This window comes from Bos javanicus, chromosome 3, assembly GCF_032452875.1.
Source record: "Bos javanicus breed banteng chromosome 3, ARS-OSU_banteng_1.0, whole genome shotgun sequence".
Taxonomy (NCBI): Eukaryota; Metazoa; Chordata; class Mammalia; order Artiodactyla; family Bovidae; genus Bos; species Bos javanicus.
The window spans coordinates 49,757,872-49,773,158 of NC_083870.1; the positions used below are offsets into that span (position 1 = coordinate 49,757,872).

The 15,287-nt window shown below is 43.1% G+C and overlaps 1 protein-coding gene across 1 annotated transcript in view; it reads left to right on the top strand.

The window, feature by feature from the left end:
- ABCA4 (ATP binding cassette subfamily A member 4) overlaps positions 1 to 15,287 on the top strand; it is a 144,453-nt gene that overhangs the window by 35,349 nt on the left and 93,817 nt on the right. The window contains exons 7-11 of the mRNA XM_061411147.1: positions 7,489 to 7,578; positions 9,843 to 10,083; positions 11,107 to 11,246; positions 11,865 to 11,981; positions 12,846 to 13,043. Coding sequence (XP_061267131.1) covers positions 7,489 to 7,578; positions 9,843 to 10,083; positions 11,107 to 11,246; positions 11,865 to 11,981; positions 12,846 to 13,043 — 786 coding nt within the window. The remainder of the gene's footprint in view (positions 1 to 7,488; positions 7,579 to 9,842; positions 10,084 to 11,106; positions 11,247 to 11,864; positions 11,982 to 12,845; positions 13,044 to 15,287) is intronic.

A 15,287-nucleotide genomic window follows, 5' to 3' on the forward strand; every position in this document is an offset into this window, starting at 1 on the left:
AAATCACAATAGCTTTGTCTCTTATCCACTAGATTGTGTTTATTTTCTCATTAAGTGATACAGTACACATTTATTGCACATTTACTATGTACCATACTCTGAAGATATATATAAAAAAAAATGTATTCCTATGCTTAATGAATTTACAGTATAGTAGAAAGACAGAGGGTCTTCCCAGGTGGCTCAGCGATAAAGAATCCACCTGCCAATGTAGGAGATGCAGGTTCAACCTCTGGGTCAGGAAGATCCCCTGGATCTCCAACCCGCTCCAGTATTCTTGCCTGAGAAATCCCATGGACAGGGGAGCCTGATGGGCTACAGGCCGCAGGGTCACAAAAGAGTCAGACACGACTTAGCAACTAAAACAACAACAACAGAAAGAGAGATGACTTAAAAAAAAATAGCAAACCAGTGTAAAAGTGATAAAAGGACAGAGGATTTAGGAGCAACTAGACGGGGTACATTAACTTACGGGGAAGGAGGGCAAGAAGAGCATGATGGTGAAGGGGAAGAAAGCTTTCTGGAGAAGATGAGGTGGTTTTACCTGACCTGACTGGCCAATAGGGTGAGGATGGGGTGAGATGGAGTGGGTAGGCTGTTTTATTAGGCCCTAAAATGATAACCTAGTAACTAAAGGCAACAGGGTTTGCAGAGGCCTACAAAAATGTTTGAGATCTAAAAATAAAAAATTAATCATACTCTGGTTTCTCTTCAGATCACATAAATCTTTCACCCTTTACTAAAAATAAAAATAATGGCTTCAAAATACAAAGAAAAAGCTTAGAATTAAAGTTAATAAACATTAAATTGAATCCTTAAGAAAGGTAATGTTATTCAACTTTATGGTTAAGTTTAATATTCATGAAATTCTAAATTTAAAAAACTGGTTTATAGATCAGTCTTTCCCTTTACAAACATTAGTATTTGCAGTGATTGCTTAGACATTGTACCAGATCATTCATTAAATGAGTTCAGTTCAGTTCAGTCGCTCAGTCATGTCCTACTCTTTGCGACCCCATGAATTGCAGCATGCCAGGCCTCCCTGTCCATCGCCAATCCCGGAGTCCACCCAAACTCATGTCCATCGAGGCTGTGATGCCATCCAGCCATCTCATCCTCTGTTGTCCCCTTCTCCTCCTACCCTCAATCTTTCCCAACATCAGAGTCTTTTCCAATGAGTCAACTCTTCACATGAGGTGGCCAAAGTACTGGAGTGTTAGCTTCAGCATCAGTCCTTCCAATGAACACCTAGGACTGATCTCCTTTACGATGGACTGGTTGGATCTCCTTGCAGTCCAAGGGACTCTCAAGAGTCTTCTCTAACACCACAGTTCAAAAGCATCAATTCTTTGGTGCTCAGCTTTCTTCACAGTCCAACTCTCACATCCATACATGACCACTGGAAAAACCATAGCCTTGACTAGATGGACCTTGTTGGCAAAGTAATGTCTCTGCTTTTGAATATGCTATCTAGGTTGGTCATAACTTTCCTTCCAAGGAGTAAGCGTCTTTTAATGTCATGGCTGCAATCACCATCTGCAGTGATTTTGGAGCCCCCAAAAATAAAGTCTGACACTGTTTCCACTGTTTCCCCATCTAATTGCCATGAAGTGATGGGACCAGATGCCATAATCTTAGTTTTCTGAATGTTGAGCTTTCAGCCAACTTTTTCACTCTCCTCTTTCACTTTCATCAAGAGACTTTTTAGTTCCTCTTCATTTTCTGCCATAGGGTGGTATCATCTGCATATCTGAGGTTATTGATATTTCTCCCGGCAATCTTGATTCCAGCTTGTGCTTCTTCCAGCCCAGCATTTCTCATGATGTACTCTGCATAGAAGTTAAAGAAGCGGGGTGACAATATACAGCCTTGACGAACTCCTTTTCCTATTTGGAACCAGTCTGTTGTTCCATGTCCAGTTCTAACTGTTGCTTCCTGACCTGCATACAGGTTTCTCAAAGGCAGGTCAGGTGGTCTGATATTCCCATCTCTTTCAGAATTTTCCACAGTTGATTGTGATCCACACAGTCAAAGGCTTTGGCATAGTCAATAAAGCAGAAGTAGATGTTTTTCTGGAACTCTCTTTCTTTTTCCATGATCCAGTGGATGTTGGCAATTTGACCTCTGGTTCCTCTGCCTTTTCTAAAACCAGGTTGAACATCTGGAAGTTCACGGTTCACGTATTGCTGAAACCTGGCTTGGAGAATTTTGAGCATTACTTTACTAGCGTGTGAGATGAGGGCAATTGTGCGGCAGTTTGAGCATTCTTTGGCATTGCCTTTCTTTGGGATTAGAATGAAAACTGACCTTTTCCAGTCCTGTGGTCACTGCTGAGTTTTCCAAATTTGCTGGCATATTAAATGCAGCACTTTCACAGCATCATCTTTCAGGATTTGAAATAGCTCAACTGGAATTCCATCACCTCCACTAGCTTTGTTCGTAGTGATGCTTCCTAAAGCGCAATTGACTTCACATTCCAGGATGTCTGGCTCTAGGTGAGTGATCACACCATTGTGGTTATCTGGGTCATGAAGATCTTTTTTGTACAGTTCTTCTGTGTATTCTTGCCACCTCTTCTTAATATCTTCTGCTTCTGTTAGGTTCATACCATTTCTGTCCTTTATCGAGTCCATCTTTGCATGAAATGTTCCCTTGGTATCTCTAATTTTCTTGAAGAGATCTCTAGTCTTTCCCATTCTGTTGTTTTCCTTTATTTCTTTGCATTGATTGTTGAGGAAGGCTTTCTTATCTCTCCTTGCTATTCTTTGGAACTCTGCATTCAGATGTTTATATCGTTCCTTTTCTCCTTTGCTTTTCACTTTTCTTCTTTTCACAGCTATTTGTAAGGCCTCCTCAGACAGCCATTTTGCTTTTTTCATTTCTTTTCCATGGGGATGGTCTTGATCCCTGTCTCCTGTACAATGTCACGAACCTCCATCCATAGTTCATCAGGCACTCTGTCTATCAGAGCTAGTCCCTTAGATCTATTTCTCACTTCCACTGTATAATCATAAGGGATTTGATTTAGGTCATACCTGAATGGTCTAGTGGTTTTCCCCACTTTGTTAAATTTCAGTCTCAATTTGGCAATAAGGAGTTCATGATCTGAGCTACAGTCAGCTCCCGGTCTTGTTTTTGCTGACTGTATAGAGCAGTTAGTCAAAGTCAAATTTCAAAAGTAAAATTAAGAGCCTTAAAAATGTGTATCTATCTACCTGTATCAATATAGCTATAGACAGAGACACAGATGCTTTAAACATGTGAATTTGAGGCAGGATCAAGTTTTAAGATCAGAGCGTGCCTAGAGCCTATGGAGATGAAGGAGAGAGGATGGAAAGAAGCTGTCCACTGAGGCAAAGCACAGACATAGATAGTATCTAGTCCACAGTTAAGTGAGGAAAACACACAACAAACTCACAAAGAAGAGAAAGTACTTAAAAGTGATAGGAGCTGTGACTGACTGATTGCTGTCCAGTCTCTGGGTGCATGAATGTGACAGTTGCTTATCTTCTGTGCCTCTGGGCTTCTCGTCTCTCTTAGGTGCCTCCCATCATCTAGGACCCTGCTTGTTTTTCTCTGTACAGCTTCTTTAGTCTCCATCCCTTGATTCCAGCTTCTTTCTAAGGCTGTCTTTCCTATTTCTCTTTGCTCCCCTCTCTGCATTTTAATGGCTCATCCTGGCCCACACTCAGATCCAGCACCAGCTTCTAGATCTTCAGGCTTGGATTTTGACAATGGGATGGGGAAGAATCACCCGTGACTCCCAGGCTTCCAGCTCTGGTGACGGGCAGGAGGCAGTGCCACCAACTGAGGAAGGGCATCCCAGAACAGAAGCTGGTTTGGGAGAACATAATGAGATCAGTTTAGGACAAATTGGATTTGAGCAAATTATCCAGCAAACAATTGAAAGTTGGAGATGCAGATTTAGAAGTCATCAACAAAAATGTAGCGGATTAAATGATAAAGGGAATGAAAAAACCCAGAGAGTGTGTGGAGTGAGAAGAGCAAGGGTGTGGAGGTCCTCGGGAACCTCAGCACATAATGCAGAAGGCGGAAGCAGAAGCACTTGGACAGGCAGAGAGAGAACAGAGGAAACCAGGCAAGCCGAGTGTCATGGAGGAAAAGAGCATGACCAAATTGTCAAGAGCAGAGAGGTCTGAAAAGACCAGAACCGAAAGCATCCTTTAGCCTCTAAAACTGGGGATTCTAGTGAAAGCATCTTGGTAGGATGATGAAGGTAGGAGACTAAGAAGTGCTGGTGAGGAAATGAATCACTGAATGTGAATTGTTCTTCTAAGAAATGTGGGAATAAAGGGTGGAGCAGGGAAGACCTTCTCCCAAGTAAGAGAGAATTCTTCCTGCCTTACTAGCTTTGAAATAGGACATTGATTCTTTTTCTGCTTTTGAACTCAAACTGAAACACCAACTCTTTGTGGGTCTCCAGCCCGCTTGGGCTTCCCTGGTGGCTCAGATGGTAAAGAATCTATCTGCAATGGAGAAGACCCAGGTTCAATCCCTGTGTTGGGAAGATCCCCTGGAGAAGGGAAGGGCTAACCACTCCAGTAGTCTTGCCTAGAGAATTCCATGGACAGAGGAGTCTGACGAACTAGTCCATGGGGTGGCAAAGAGTTGGACATGACTCAGCGACTAATACACACTTAGCCTACCAACTCACCCTGAAGATCTTGGGATTGGCCAGCCTCCATAATTTCATGAGCCAATTCCTTATAATAAATGTCTTCCTATCTATCTATCTTCCTATCTACCTATGCACTGCCCTTAGTAAGCATACCATTTCATGAAGTAGCAGGCACCTGCTTGTTGCTATGAGCATTCATTCATCATATTTGATATGTGCCTGAATGTCTACTATGTGCCCAACACACAGACATAGTTCCTGTCTACATGGAGCTTAGAGTATAATAAGAGAGACAGATAACATGTGAACAGTAGAATCATTACCTATGGTGAAGAGTGCAAGGAAGGAAATAAACAGGGCACCTTAAAAACTCAACAGAGCAAGGGTGAGTGAAGAAGCATATAAAAAGAAGCATCATCTGAATCTACCATGAGAACACTGCTTTATAGATAGTGGTCTTAGGAATCAGCCTTGAAGAATGAGGAAAACTTTACCAAGCAGAGGAGGGAGGCAGACAATGTGCACAGGCCAGGAAGCATGAGAAAGGGACTGGCACATTAGGGAGTGTAGAATGAAGTCTAGACTCTGAAGGAAAAGTAAGAGAGAAGGCTTGAGAGGGAGCCATGCACCAGCTCATGAGAAGTCATGTGTGTCCAGCATGGGTACTGACCTTCTCTCCTGGAGACAGTAGGGAGCCACGGAGGATCTTTGTGCGGGAGAAGTAACATGATTGTATTGTCATGTCAGGTAACTCAGGCTATAGTGTGGAGGGTGCATCTGAAGGAAGGAGATTAGGGTCAAGAGGCCAGCAAGAAGGCTGTTCTGATAAGATGTTCTGAGAAAGAAGCAAAGAGAACTTAAGCAAAACAGTTTAGTGAGGAAAGAACAAAGAGAGGCGAGAGTATTCATGCAATATTAATTTATTTATGCATGCAAAAACCTTAATTTTAGAATTTTATTATAGAAATAACTATAAAAGAGAAAATAACATCATAAACTCTCATGTACCCATCACCCAGCTTCAACTATTATCAACATTTGACTGTTCTTGTTTTATCTGTTCCTTTTTTCCCTGAAGTCTTTTAAAGCAAATCACACACAACATTTCACCCGCACATATTTCCCTATGTATCTCTAACATAAAAACTTACTTGTTTTAACAAAACCACAGTTCTATGATCACTCCCAACAAAATTAATTCCTCAATAATACCTAATACCCTGTTACGTTAACTTTCCCTTTGCTTGTTACAGGTGGTTTGTTCAGATCAAAGTCAAAATAAGGTTCACAGTAGCATTGTAATTGGTTATGTCTTATATCCCCTTTCATCTGTAATAGTTCTTACTGGAGGTAGTTTGGAAGGCGAGTCAGCAGGACTGAGTGATATCTTACCACTGGCATATATTTTTACCTGCTGGCTTCCTCCCTTCCTACCTACTCTTCTCAGCCCCACCATCTTATGGGAAAACAGGAATTAAAGTACTTTGCCCAACACTGAAGCTATTTTCAAGGAGTTTGCAAAGTAGTCATGGCAAGACCAAAGTCTGGGACCAGTGTAAAGGTTAAGGAGAAAAGACTTTTCTCAAGGTTACAGTCTCAATGGTGGCTTTACTGCTCCTTAGTCTAGAAAATTCTCCTGCTGCTGCTTTGTAGCTCGCATGCATAAGGAGGTCTTTCATACTGCAGTTATAAAGTAAGTCTGAAACGCTAATGCTCCATAAGTGTACATACACTTACTCTTCAGTTCAGAGTCAGAGAGAAATATGAGGGCTCCTGCACCTACAGCCAGGAGAGAGGGGAGCAGGGCCACAGCTAGAAATAGCCAGGCTGCTCAAAGTCTAACTCCACCTGCTTCTCTGCTTTGCTGCAGCTGGGTCAGTACCCCCAGCATTTAGGAGAGCGGTACTGGCAAATAAGAAGGCAAGGCTTGTGGCTTGTGGTCCACAAATATATGAAAGAGAATTATATGTTGAGCTTGTTAAAATGCAGATCCCCTCCAGGCCTACTCAAGGGGCACACTTGAGTTTGAATCACCATCTCAAAAGTTAGAATTCAATCCTAAAAAAACAGAGAACTGGTGATTCAATCATTTTGAAACTATGAAGAATGAAGTCATTCATTCAGGACTTGAACTTGATTTCTGCCAAACAAGGTGTTCACATCAGGCTCCGGGACTCAGAGCCAGAAAACTCGTGAACTTCCACCTTCCCCACAGCGGTGGAAAACATGCAAACAGCGCTGTATTGCTGCACAGGCCTGAGATCACTAGAACACTAGCGTGAGACAGAGACTCTGAGAGGGAACTACTCTCTCTATTCAAGGCTGCCAGCAGCAGCTTTGAAAAGAAAGGTGCTGGAGTTGGCACATCCATAACAGATTGGTGCTTAACAGAGGAAGAAACACAACCTGTCTGGAAAGGACATAAAGGGACAACAATGACAAGGAAGCCTGCAAGTGTCCGCAAAGCCCAGGTGAACAGATGGGCGCCCTCTGCACGCAGCCTCCTTTACGCACCAGCAGCTGCTCTCTTTTCCTTCCTCCAGGAGTCTTGTTTGGTATCACTAAACCAACAATCAGAATCACTTTGGTGTATTTAATGTCACCATAAAACTATTTGTGATTGACTAGTTCAGTAGGGTTGAGAATAAGAACCTTTGATTTTCTCTTAGACAAAAACTTGTTTTTGAAAGCAATCTTGCAGAAGAGGTCCTGTAATCAGAAAGAAGGTAGGAAATGTTTTACCAGCATACCGGAGATCAGATAGCACCAAAAGTGCATATGTAGAACTATACACACACACATACATGTATATATATGTTTTTAAAATATTTTTTTCCTATCAATTACAGTTTCCCAGACTCCTAGACAGCCGTTCTCAAGGTATGAATCTGAGATCCTGGGGAAGAATATTATCTGATATGTCACCAAGAATTCAAGAAGTAAGTGGCTTGATGATAGTAATATAATTCCATTATATCTTTTCACTGTTTTATCACACTTAATATATCAAATAATTTAATTGTACCTCGGACCCGTCCAAGGAGAAATACATTTGATTTTTCCATCTAGCAATTTCAAAACACCTGTTCATATATCCTTAATTATCCATGCTCCTGAGTTGGAGGCAGACAAAAAGGAACCATTTGTCTAATTTCACACCTAGAAGGAAACAACACTTTAACTGGTATAGTGGATTATCAGGGGACTGACAACTGAATTCAAATCTTTTCATTCTTTCTGACATGATCCTATATTCTCTTATGTCCTTAAAATCCACATGAATCTATACCATTAATAGTAATAGCATATACTTACAGACTCTAAGTGTCTTATATACTTTACTCATTTCATCACAAAGAGAGTGACTTTTTGGTGTTGTTTTATAAATGATGTGCACATTTTAATCAAATACACAAGCCTTTGCCCATATATAAACAATTTTCCACTCAACAGATGACAGGTGCTGTGGTCACGATGATGAAGAGACAGATATATGGTCACTGCCTTGTGAAATATGTAGTCCAACAGGGAGGAGAGCTGTGAAATAAACAATTAGCTTCATGTGTAATGAATATTATGAAAGAGAGGCAAAGGGGAAACATAATTTTCCCCAAATTTTTTTCCCTCCAGTATTCTCAGCTGATTTGGGCTTTGCCAACCTTGAAATCTGCATGGTTAGAATCTGTCCTCATAAAACTAAGCTCAGCCTGGGCAGAGTGCTGTGCAGGGCAAGTTAGAAAAGGACCCATTGTACTGATGACCACCTGCTGTAGTGGGAGTCTCTATTTAACATTCTTCTCTTCATAAGCATTTAAAAAATGTATATCAGTATAATAGGGTTGAAGTTGATAGAGAATTTTTTTTTTTAATCTCCAAAGCAAATCAACACTCTTAACTCCATGTGGGAGTTCCAGAAAGTTTCTTGCCTGACTAGATAACAAGTCTAGCATTCGTGAACTGCACTGAAACAGATGGCCCTGTTTACATTAACTGATACTAGACCATTTGACCCTGGAACAGCCTCTTCATCTCTGAGCGCTTTGATTAAATGAGCAACATAATAATGGTAACAACCTCTTACAAGACTGTCATAAGGCTTACTGCTATTAAAGCAATTTGAGATTCCATCTTTATTATTGAAGCCTAGACTGTGATTATAGGCGTGACTCACTATGTGGATTCTCCACGGCACTCAACAGTCTCAGAGGGCAAGTGTTGGCATGTGGACAGAGAGGAGATGACAGGTAAACATCACTTATTGCAGTAGGAGAACAATTTTCAGTCTCACCGGATTGAATGGTTTTTTAAGACCTCCATATGCCTTTGAAAACAGGTAACCAAGTGTGTTTGGGGAATAAAAGCAGCATGGTTTTTATTTTGTATTTTCCTTTAAAGTCAAATGGTAGTATGGAAACTGATATCTTGGCAACTCTGGCAGCCCTTAACTTAGTTCTCAGCATTATAGATTCACCTTCAAAAAATGAGGCCAGTGAGTGCCACCAGTACCCATATGGAGAGAGGACCACCAGCCTCTTCTTAGTTTGGTGCAGAATTTAAAGAGTTTTTCCAGGAATGGAGAGTTCATTTGTTCTATATTTGCTTCGATCTTAAAATATACACATACACACACAGACTGAAAGAAACCACAAACCACACATTTCAGGTAAATGGAACAGTCCACATTTGGTAAAGCTAAGCTAATAAGAAGATAATTTTCCAAATATAAGAAACTAATTTCTAAACTTTTGGCCAAAGACCAAATTTGCCCTGACTTTGCCTTTCTAAGACAGAGCTACTCCTTCATTTCATTTCCCAGTTTTTTCCAGTAGCTCCATCTTGGTGGGAATAACAGAACCAAAGAACTGACTTACAAAGAAATATTCTCTACATTTCGCTAAGGATACATTCCCAGGGAATTCACGCCAAACAGACTGGGAAAGAGAAGTAATATTAAAATGCTTTTGGAAGTTAACTCTTTTATCTTCTTTAAGGCTCATCCTAGTTTCCTCCTAGGGCCTGAGTGGATGGCAGTAGCTTTTATTTCACACCTGGATTAAAGATCGCCAAGAATATTTATGTTTTCTTTTAAATGTGGAAATCAAACGCGTATGCTGAGATCTCCCCAAACTTTGGAGCTTTGGCTTCACAGTGGGTTGTGACTCTGACTGCCTTAGAATGACCTGAAGCCTTTGCCTTGCCATAGTTCATCCACCGGCCAAGTGTTCAAGACTTGCTGTGGGTGACCAGGCCACTCGTGCAGACTGGTGGCCCGGAGACCTTCACGCAGCTGATGGGCATCCTGTCTGACCTCTTGTGTGGCTACCCCGAGGGAGGAGGATCTCGGGTATTCTCCTTCAACTGGTATGAAGACAATAACTATAAGGCCTTTCTAGGGATCGACTCCACAAGGAAAGATCCTATCTATTCTTATGACGAAAGAACAAGTAAGTTTTCTAAGTCCTGCATATAAATTGGCTTCTAATGTTGGGTTAAGCTGATAGGGTAACACTTGCAGGTGAAATTAATCCTGGGGTTGACTTACCCTGGGTCTTGTTGATCAGCTTTGGGCAAAGAGGCTTCTCCTTGCACAGAGTCCATTTCCCCAAGTAGGAAGAGGGGCAGTGCTCAGAAAGAAATCTGGAAGTGAGTCAAGGAAAGAACTGAGACCCGCTTGGAAAGGGAACAGAGGGGACATTTCCTACTGATCTGATTGAACTAGGGTTAAGTTCTAGAGGAAGAGAAAGATAAATGAGGAGGCAGCCCAGAGTTGCAAGCAGAGCTGGGGTCAGAAGGGCTCTGGCAAATAAATATGGCTGGGGGATGTTTTTACAAACACAATACGGTGAAAATCCGTGTAAGTACTATTGAATTGTGTTCCAAATGGCAAGTTGCTTGCAAGTTATCTTTCCCACTTTTCCCTATTTTTTTTGGCTCCTGTGGGGTAAAGGAGGGTGGGGTATGGACGAAATGCAACTTAGCCCACTAGTTAAAAATTAAAGAGGCAATGAGGCATGCACCCAAAGCAGTTGGGCCCCAAGATAGCCACACACAACAAAGAAGTTAAGCGGCTAATTGAAGGGAAATTATTGAAACTAAAGCTGAGATTTCCAGTGAAGGCCTCATTTGGCCTCTCGGTCCCTTTCATCTGAGAATGTCCTCTGTTCCTTTTAATAATCGCAAGCAGTCTTCTCAACCTTCTTCTAAAGCAGGGGGGTAAAAAAAAAAGAAAGCGAGGGCAAGCCCCGTCCTTTGTTTCTCTGATGAGGCCTTTATTGAGATGCACTGCGGCATTTTGTTACTTACTAATGATGAGCTTGTTATTGGTGGAGTGCAGCCTATTAATTTAGGTTATTTGTCAAATCCTCCAGCATATAGTTGAATGAAACATGTGATTTGAACACACTAATGACTATGTTTAGCTGAGCAACAGGGAGTTTCTATAAAATCCATCCCTTCTCTCCTGACAGCAACCTTTTGTAACGCATTGATCCAGAGCCTGGAGTCAAACCCTCTAACCAAAATAGCCTGGAGGGCAGCAAAGCCTTTGCTGATGGGAAAAATCCTCTTTACTCCAGATTCCCCTGCAACACGCAGGATACTGAAGAATGTAAGGTCCCAGCTGGTCTTGTCCCTTCTGCCTTCTGCCTCTGGCTGTCCAGTAGAATGAGAGTGTATGTGCATGCATGTGTGTGTATGTGTGAGTGTGTGTGTGTGTTTTACTGTGCCCTCCTGGTGGTAGCCTTCTGTTTGTTTTTTGCTCAGTGGACACTGGGTTCCTCCCCTGGGAAGGCTTTGCACCGGTGCCCCTGCCTGGACCCTCCCTTCTCTATGGAGCCTGCAATGATATTTTCTTCCTCATTGCCTAAATTCTATCCCTTAGAGAGGAGTTCACAGTTCTCTGAAGCCTAGCTTCCGGGAATAGACAAAGATAGGGAGGAAGGGAGGGAGAGCATTTGCTCACAGGGAGTCCAAATCTAGCTTTAATGAGATTCTGAGACAATACATCATCAATATTAGGAATACCACTGAGAAATGAGATTCTGTCAGTCCTGGAGGCTGGGAAATAGCCGATTGTTCTGGGAAATATCAGTTGACTGAAAAAATAAAGACACTTCCTTGAAAACCCTTTCCTAAACATTGAAGGTTAGTGACAGGAAAGGTACAACCAAAGATTGTCTCTTACTTTTTCTCTCTCCATTCTTTTGCTGTCTCTGTCTGATTTTAGGCTAATTCGACGTTTGAAGAGCTGGAGCGTGTCAGGAAGTTGGTCAAAGTCTGGGAAGAAGTAGGGCCCCAGATCTGGTACTTCTTTGACAAGAGCACACAGATGAGCATGATCAGAGTACGGATGGCATTAGAGGTCGGGAGGGAGAGGGGAAGAGAAGGGCCAGGAAAGTTCCATTTGTTTCCTCTTCCCAAAACTTTCCCTGGAATTAGATCAAAATATAACAGGCTCCAGTTTTTGAAGCTGTCCTTAAGTGGAATCATTGACTTTGCATGGGACCTAGGGCTTTGCTGGTGGCTCAGATGGTAAAGAATCTGCCTGCAATTCGGGAGACCTGGGTTCTATCCCTAGGTTGGGATGATCCCCTGGAGCAAGGCATAGCAACCCACTCCAGTATTCTTGCTTGGAGAATCCCATGGACAGAGGAGCCTGGCGGGCTACAGTCCGTGGGGTCACAAAGAGTTGGAAACAACTGAGCGACTAAGTACAGCACAGGTTTCTGAAACTGGGGAAATACAAGAACCATCATAAGACAAGTGACCTCCTGAGGTTCTTCACTGTTATGCATATACATGAGAGCCTCCGATTCAAAGGGGCATCTCCGCAAGGGGCCAGTTCTGTAACTACAAAGATAGTCAAATGTGTCTCCCTGGTCCCATTTTCCATTTTGCAAAATCAGGAGATAAGAGTCCTGTGTAGCAGAAATAATTTAAAGGAAACCAAAGAAAATCCTTAAGAAAAAGAAAGCTTCCAATATACCATGTCCCTACCCCTCTCCCCTATCTCTCCTTTCTTATAGAGACCTATGTATAGGGGGAAAACAGGATATAGCTAGATATGCTTTATGATAGAAGAAAACCCACTAGATTTTTAGGGAAACTTAGAGTCTATCCTATTTGTTAAAAATTGGCAATGGCCTAAAAACAAGACCAGAGATCCTGTGGAATTCTAAATGCTGTAATTGTATTGCTTCTTCCCAAGGACACTCTGGAGAACCCAACAGTAAAAGCTTTTTGGAATAGGCAGCTTGGTGAGGAAGGCATCACTGCTGAAGCCGTCCTGAGCTTCCTCTATAACGGGCCTCGAGAGGGCCAGGCTGACGATGTGGACAACTTCAACTGGAGGGATATATTTAACATCACTGATCGTGCCCTACGCCTGGCTAATCAATATCTGGAGGTAAGGGTAGCAAGTCACCTGAGGGCCACCCAAGACCCCTTCAGGACAGCCCTGTACATGGAGCCAGAGATTCCTTAGCAAGTCAAGTGGTCTTGGGTTTCAAATCTCATTTTCCTCACTCAAATATTGCCACAGTCCCCAAACAGAGATGGATCTTGTTCTCTATCAGCTTATCCACAATTGAAACAGTTCCCTCTTCACATCTCCTGCCTCCTGACAGCTCCCTAAATCCTTCTTGGCTGTTCCCTTGTAGCCCTCATGGTGTCACGTCTGTCCTTAGCCATCTCTTGTCTGCATTGCCTCAGCGGCTGTCCACTGCTAGTGTCACCAAACCTCAAGCTATGAGGTCCCCCTGCTTGTTAGACACTCCCACCCCCAGGTTCTACAGGCACATCAGACTCAACATGTCCCAAAATAAATTTGCGTTCACCCTCCCTGTACAATGCATCCTCCTTCAGCATTTCCTACCCTGATCAAGTCCTCTGCATTTTTCCAGATTCTTAAATTAGAGGTTTTAGGGTCACCCTTAAATTGCCCTCCACACAACACTTCTCATTAATTGTGTAACTTTGTGCCAATCTCTGTGCTAAGTGTTTTCACGTACGTTAGTCCCTTCAGTCCTCCGACAGCTCCATCAAGTGTCGGTTGTCATCATTCCCACTTTACAGATATAGAAGCTGAGGCTTAAAGAGTTTAGGTAAGATCCCCATTAGCTATTAGGTGGAGTAGACAGGAGGTAGAGCCTGCTGCCCAGACTCCTGCCCTGCCTCTGTCATGCCCAGTCACTGAGCTTTGTCTTCTCATCTCTTAGTATTTCTCAGCTCCTCCTCTTACCTTCTAGGCTCTCTGAACCCCAGAGGCCTTCTCATCTCTCTACCAGTCCTTCCTAAATCCTCCCTCCCTGGACTCCAGAGTCCACTCTTTGTTGGTTCAGGTTCTTCTCCATGATGACACCAGAGTTACATTCCAAACTCACATCTGCTAATATCACTCTCACACTTACAGTCTTAATGACCCACCCTCCAAGAAGACAAGTCCCTTCCAAACCTGCCCCAGCCCGCCTTCCCAGCCTCTGCTCGTTCACACATCTTCAGTTCTGCCCCACTGGCCCTGCCACCACCCTAAAGCACACCCTGGCTTCTCATGGTGTCATTCTTTACAAATGGCTGTTTCTCTGCCAAAGTATTGGAGGCTTTTTGCCTAAATAAAGACAATTTATTGGTTGACATAACCTGGAAGTTCAGGGGACCTAGGACACTGTGTCCTTCCCCCTCTTACCTTGCTGTTTGCCTTGGCCCGACTCTGATCTCAGCCAGATCCTCTCCACTGGGTAGTGAGTCAGCTGCTCACAGCCCTCAGTGGTCATCCTTATACCAAAATCTCTGCGGAAAGAGGGAGTGGCTTTCCCATAGCATTCACAGTCCTCCTGGACAGTACTGGCCTGGCCACTCTACCTATCACCAGCCCCTTAGGGGACTGTGTACCACCCAGGGGTAAGGGAGGCAGCGTTAGCTTCATCTGAGTCTCATGGACTGAGCAGGGTTACTGTAAAGTGGGGGAAGGTCTTTCCCCAAAAGAAGAAACACAAGGCAGAGAAGTCCAAAAAGCTTTCCCTTCCCCATCGATTGAGTGACTATTCATTCATTTTTTGAGACTTAGCTCTCAAATGTCACTTCTGCTTCAACGTAGGGTTAGTCATTCACTCCTCTGTGCCTCCCTGGCCCTCTCTTCGCATCTCTCTTAGATCTTGTTCCAGTTAGATTCGTGTCAGCTATTAACATGTCCATCTCCAGCTGATCAGCAGACTGGAGTTATCAGAGTCAGGGAACATATCCTAGTTATGTTCAAATTCTCAACTTCAGACTCCCAGGGAACATCTCTGTCTGGGAGCTTATTGCAGCTACCAATGGGCCTCATGTCAGACAGCACATTGACACAGAGAAGATGCTCAAGGAAATAGGAGAGGAAATTAAGCCAGTGGCCCCCAAGAGCAAGCCCATCTCCCCCATACTCCGTGGTCCTAAGGATAACTGACTAGTGAAAAAAAAGCCCACCTTCATCTGTCACCACAGCATTCTTAAAGACTCCCTGCTGCTCTTGGAGCCACCAGAATTCTCCCAGTGTATGCGCCACTTTCTCTCCAGAACCGTGGATGTGTCAGCACAGGCTTCCTAGGAGGCCTTTCAGAAGGGGCCAGGCGTGGCAGCAACACAACCAAAGTTCAGGTCATTCAAAGTGATTCCC